Source organism: Archocentrus centrarchus, chromosome 15 (genome assembly GCF_007364275.1).
Source record: "Archocentrus centrarchus isolate MPI-CPG fArcCen1 chromosome 15, fArcCen1, whole genome shotgun sequence".
Lineage (NCBI taxonomy): Eukaryota > Metazoa > Chordata > Actinopteri > Cichliformes > Cichlidae > Archocentrus > Archocentrus centrarchus.
The window spans coordinates 30,295,882-30,301,881 of record NC_044360.1 but is presented as its reverse complement, the minus strand read 5'-3'; the positions used below and the strand labels follow the sequence as shown (position 1 = coordinate 30,301,881).

At 39.5% G+C, this 6,000-nt stretch overlaps 1 protein-coding gene across 6 annotated transcripts in view; it reads left to right on the top strand.

Moving 5' to 3' along the window:
* rin2a (Ras and Rab interactor 2a) overlaps positions 1–6,000 on the top strand; it is an 87,048-nt gene that overhangs the window by 36,614 nt on the left and 44,434 nt on the right. For 5 of the 6 annotated variants that reach the window (XM_030748197.1, XM_030748198.1, XM_030748196.1 and 2 more), the window contains one exon: positions 2,335–2,545. The exons of the other annotated variant lie outside the window; for it this stretch is intronic. In XM_030748197.1, coding sequence (XP_030604057.1) covers positions 2,335–2,545 — 211 coding nt within the window. The remainder of the gene's footprint in view (positions 1–2,334; positions 2,546–6,000) is intronic. 6 annotated transcript variants of the gene reach the window in all.

Here is a 6,000-nt window from a genome sequence, read left to right as displayed (position 1 = left end):
TAGTCTTGTATGTGGGACAACTAAAAGATTTCAATTTTTTTTATGTGAGAGACTGTTGACTTATGTAAAATTGATCCAGGCATTTAAAAACAATTTTTAAAAATAATAGTACAAAAAAGATCGGATTTGTATCGGTATCAGCGATATCCAAATGTAAAATATTGGTATCGGACACAAAAAGTGGTATCGTGCCATCACTACTGGTGAAATCCTCAGCCCTGCGCAAGATGACCTCAGCATGTTGCGGCACCATGTGATAAACCGTTCATGGGCCATAAGGAATATTTCCACAAAGTTTCATCAATTTTGGTTCAAAAGTTTGAGTTATATTGCTGACAGATGAGCTGGAGTAAAAACATAACCTTACTCAACCTATTGGTGGGAGAGGTAATAACCCACAAGTTTATATAAAGTAGTACAAGAGTAGCTTCACAGCAGTCATAGATATCACTGCTGCTTACTAATGACTGCATTAGCAATAATGACCCAATTTGTTTTTATTATTTTTTTAATAAAATAAAAAGCTTGCATGTGTAATTTAAACAGTATTTGATTAATCAACTAATGAGTATCACTCTAAACATTATTGTTTAATGAGGTGGCTCAGAAGGTAGATCAGGTCTTCTAATTGAAATGTTGGTGGTTCAATCCCTGCCTGCTCCAGTCTGCATACCAAAGTATCCTTTGGTAAGACATTGAACCCCAAGTTGGTTCGGATGGGCGTGTATGAGAGAGACTGTTGGATAGAAAGCACTTAGTTCTTTGAGTGCCAGTGTAGAGTAGAAATGCACTTTAGAAGAACCAGTCCATTTACCAGTTAATGTTCTGAGTGACCATTTTTTGTTTTTTTGTTTTGTACTTTTACATTTGGCACATCTTACCAATAATAATATAACATGTATTTCAGTATTCTTCCAATGAAGTACTGCACTGGATACATGTGTAAAAAAGAGAAAGTAAAATTTCTTTAAAGGGAACCGTATAAAAGGAAGTTGGGGAGACATTTTAGCCACACTTTGGGGATATTGTGTGTGCGTGTGTGTGCATGCATGCATTTGTACATGATCCAGCCAATCCACCTTTTGTATTTGCTTCATTTGGCTTTATTGCAGAGAGCCAAAGCTCACTTAAAGTGGTGCTTTCCATTTATCTCCTTTTTTTCTTTTTTTTCTTTTTTTTTTTTTTTTAAATAAATACCAGTTTTGGTATGCATATAGCACCAAGTGAGGATTCATGAACATACATTTAATTCTCAAATGTGTTCAAATTAGGGGTGGGACTTTAACGCGTTAATTTCGATTAATTAATTGCGGGGAAATTAACGAATTAAAAATTTTAACGCATTTTAATCGCACTTTCCACGGTGCAAAGTGCGATTAAAATTTTAACGCATTTTAATCGCACTTTGCACCGTGGAACATTTCTCAGGAGTTCCAGGCATACAGATTATATCGACGCACAATGTCAAAAATTCAGCGACCGCATCCTTCGAAGGACCCCGCCGACGTCCTTCAGAGCCCACGAAAACCGCAAAGGCCTGAAGTGAGCGGCTAGCCTTCATATCAGCGTCACCTGCCCTCACCTCTGCTCATGTCGCCTAGCAACCGTGAGTGCGAAGCACAGCTGTGGAAAAGCAGCTGATTAAACGGAGAACAAACTTTTTCTCCTTTTTGTGGTTTAATTTTAAGTCTTTTATTGAAAATAAGCTGTTAAAACAAGCATGACACATTTCAACATCAAGGAATACAGCTGAGAGAATGATTAATTTTCAACTATATTAAGTGAGACATTAATGTTGAATAAAACTATCCAGTTACGATGCTTAACTTTAATTTCAGGAGTTTGCTTATCAGAGGAGCACTTCCACCCTTCGTTGGTCTGTGTAGTAGACTGGTGGGAAAATAAACAACATTTTGAAGTTTTCAACCAAACTTAAATTAATATTCTCATGTCAAATATTGAAATGCAATTAAAATGCGATTAATTTCGATTAATTAATTACAAAGCTTGTAACTGATTAGATTAATTTTTTTAATCGAGTCCCACCCCTAGTTCAAATACAAATTGTGTACTTCTATTTAAGAAATGAAAAAAAATCCTGTGTTCTGGTGGTTTAGACAATCTTTGTGTTCCAATAAGTATAAAGTGTGTCACCAGCTTATAAGAAGACATTCCACCCTCCACTTTGCTTTAATGTTTCCAAAAATAAACCAGATTAATGAAGAAATTGCGTTCCCATTGGTGTTATCCTAAAGTCTGAGTGTTTGTTGATGATCTTATGCAACCCTTCATTCTTGCTTGATTTTTTTTTTTTATGTTTTCCTTCACTCCCAGGCTTGGTGAAGAGGTGGGAGGCCTCTTCCTCCAGGCCTCACCTTGTGCAGGGATCAGTGCAGGGCTACGTGGTGCCAGAGACTCTGGCTACGACTCACTCCACCGGCGCCTCAGTATGCTGGACAGACTGGTGCATACGCACGCTGTTTGGCTACAGCTGGGCCTCAGCCATGAAGAAGCTGCACATATACTGCAGAACCAACCAGCTGGGGTGAGGGTATTGTTTAGGTCTTACCCTGAATAACAGTGACATATGCTTTACAACAAGAACATTCATACAAGAACATGATGGGAATCACTTAGAGGTTTAAATAATTTTGGATACAGTCATCAAAAATATGAATACAAAACTAGACAAGTAGGCCAGGGTTTTTCTATTTTAAAAGAAAATTATTTGTCTCTAGACCAAAATTAAGTGGGATTGCCTTTGCCCATGCTCCAACTCTCCACTAGATTTCATCAAATTTCCCATGGTTAGGCTTTTTTTAAAATGTTTTTGCTGAGTAATTGTTGACTATTAAAATGCAAACGTGAACACAAGGGTCTAGATGTTAATATTCCACTGTCTCAGGCCAACAAATGACCAGCTGAAGCAGCCAGTCAGTAGTTCTGAAGTTAAAAGGAGGACTTCAGTGATGTTACCTGATACTTGTCATTCACTGCAGTCACTTGCATAAGTCACTGGTATAAAAAATAAGAATTCCTCTTTCAAAATTAGTACTAATAGTTTACCATAAAATCTAATTGCAAGGTGTGCGAGAACCAGCCTCAGAGCCAGACCGACTCTGGCAGTCCTCATCAACTAAATGTTACAGGAGATGGAGATTGTTCTTACAGTATCCACAGTATTCCTGACTTCGTGCCATTACCCATAATTCATAGCGGAAGCCGGTAGTTTACTTCCGTTTGTGCTGTTGTTTACGGTTGCGGGCTTACACACTTGCCGTTCATTTAAACATTTTGACAGTACAGTTTCTTTTGCCTGGCCTAAATGGTACCACATTGGAGGTGGATACATTGCAAGGATGTTTTAAAAAGCAGCGAGGTAACAGTGCCTCACCCGTCACTTGTGTAAATGACATGAAATTATGGCCTGAAGTCAGCTACATCGACATTATCAGTTACTGTGTTTTTTTCCCAAGGTGTTGATGGCGAGGAATCACGTAATTATAAGAGCACCAGATTACCTTCAAAGCAATAAAATCAATAAAGTAATGCTGAACAAGCAAGGAAACATTTTCCTTAAAGCAGCTGTAGAGCCGAGCCAGAGCATCGGTCATGCAAAGGGAAAGTGGAGTGGTGGAGACAGTCAGCTGTTCCTGTATTGCTGATTAGGGACATCATGTAGTGATGCGGCAGCTATTCTGTGGAAGGTATATCACTTATCTGGATATCAGAATGTTCAGATCACTGAAACAGCAACACTGGACTGGCCGAAAGCTGTGATCGGGGAGACACGCAGCTGTCATCTTGCTAACTGCTACATGTTTACACGAAGGCACGCATTGTTTAAGCTTTGTGTAGGCTGTATGCTGTAGTGTCACACTATAAATAAAATAACATAAAAAAATAAGAGGCTGTACATTAAAGGAAAACTTAGAACATAAGGAAAAAATATGGTAACAGGATGTGCAACTGGGTAGTATAATTTGGGGGAAAAAGAACAAATTTACAGAATAAAATAATTTGAAAAAAATTTACAGACTGATGGAGTGACAACCGACAACAGCACAAGTTGAATCCGAGCTCATTATCCAACTAATAAAGCTGCCCGTTACAGCACAAAGTAACTGAATTTTGTCATTAACTCTGGCTCTAACTTTGGGTAACTGGAAGTATAAAACTGTACAGCGGAAGTAGCAGTCTGTCATGGCAGCCTACTTATGCTCTTCCAGAAACCCGTGGATAGTGAAAGCAGTACAGCAAAATAGGGTTGCAAATATCGATTATTCCATTGATGAATCGAGTGATCTGATTAGAAATACTTTTTTTGTATTAACAATTCATCTGCATATTTTAACTTCCATACTGCAGTTTTACTGCACCTCACCCAAGAGGCTGCCTCATGACCACCTCTTGGGTGAGGTGTTCCGTGCATGACCCACCAGGAGGAGGCCCCGTGGTAGACCCAGGACACGCTGGAGAGATTATATCTCTCAGCTAGCCTGGGAATGCCTTGGGGTCCCTCCGGATGAGCTGGAGGAAGTAGTTGGGGAGACGGAAGCCTGGGCTTCTCTGCTTAGGCCCCCCCCCCCGTGACCTGGCCCCGGATAAGCGGAAGAGAATGTGTTGGAGCCATTTCTGTATTATGCTTTGATAAATATTTGTCGTAATAGGTATTGTTAGAACCTGTTTATTTTGCTATGGCATGGTGGCAAGGGAAGATGAGACTGTCATGGCTCCGCCTTTTGCGAGCTGATTTGAGGTGCGCTGGGATCAGGTGTGGGGAGATTCAATCAGCTGGTGGGGTGGTAGGACACAGCTTTTTTGACAGGAATCTTGACTACGATTGTAAAGCATTTTTCAAGTGTAAATAAATACGATACAAAGCTTAATTCATACGTCCGAAGATTGAACTACCCCCGCAATAGCGAATCCAAGTGATGTGCGTTGAAGGCCGCAACAGAATGGATGGATGGATGGATACTGCAGTTTTTTTCGCTGTGTGAAACAAACAGTGGTGGATGGAACAGCTTCAAAGTTCCCTTTTCTTTACGTTGGCACTTACTGATCAGGTGGTTGATGAAGGACCTTCAGCTGTTTCAAAGTAAAGGTTTTAATGGTGGTAACATTAAAAACATTAGAAAAACATTTAGTTCCGCTAAACCTGAGCTCATGTCTCGGTAACGGCGCCACCTTTTTGCGTTTGCTGCTTGTGCACAGACTGCACATAAAACAGCTCCTGCTGTTGCTGAAACACTGTGAACATAATTTTGTAATGCTTTTTGTCTTGACGCTTCTGTCCTGACGCTGTTGAGTATATTCCGAACCAAATAAGTGTGTGATGTAATCATGTAAATGCGTCCTCACGTCAATGGAATTGATACGCAGAATTGTTAAGCAAGCAGACTAACGATTCCAAGGAATTGAATTACTGGGAACCAGTTCTTGTAGAGAGCCGGTTCCCAGTAATTCTCATCCCTAGCTATGGTCTCCAAATTCCTTTCAGACAGGAATCATTTTGATAACTTTTCAAGTGAAGATGGAAAAAGCAAGTGCTAATAACAGTGGCTTAGTTTTAGTGCTAAATGTAATTAGAATAACACCTAGATAACAGTTGTGTTTTTGGGTAGCATCTGTTCAAATCTATGCACCTTCCTGAGATTTCATGGGGGTATATGGTATATGGAAGGGTTTGTCTTTTTTTTTTTATTTTAAATGAAAACACTAAAAGCTCAGCTGCCGATGTCTAGTAGCTATAGACATGAGTGCTTTGCAGACAAAATGATGATGCTTTGCTACCACAAATTAAACTGAAGAGGAACAAAACGAAACACAGGAAAAAATGTCCTCAGCTTGTTTTAAGTATAGCTTTAGGAGACTGAGCATCTGATAATACTAAATATACAGCACTACATGTTTCAGTGTTGTGAAACATGTACATATAGGAAGAGTATGGATGTTGAGTTCCTCAGAAAACACAGCTGATTCAGCAGAACATAACCC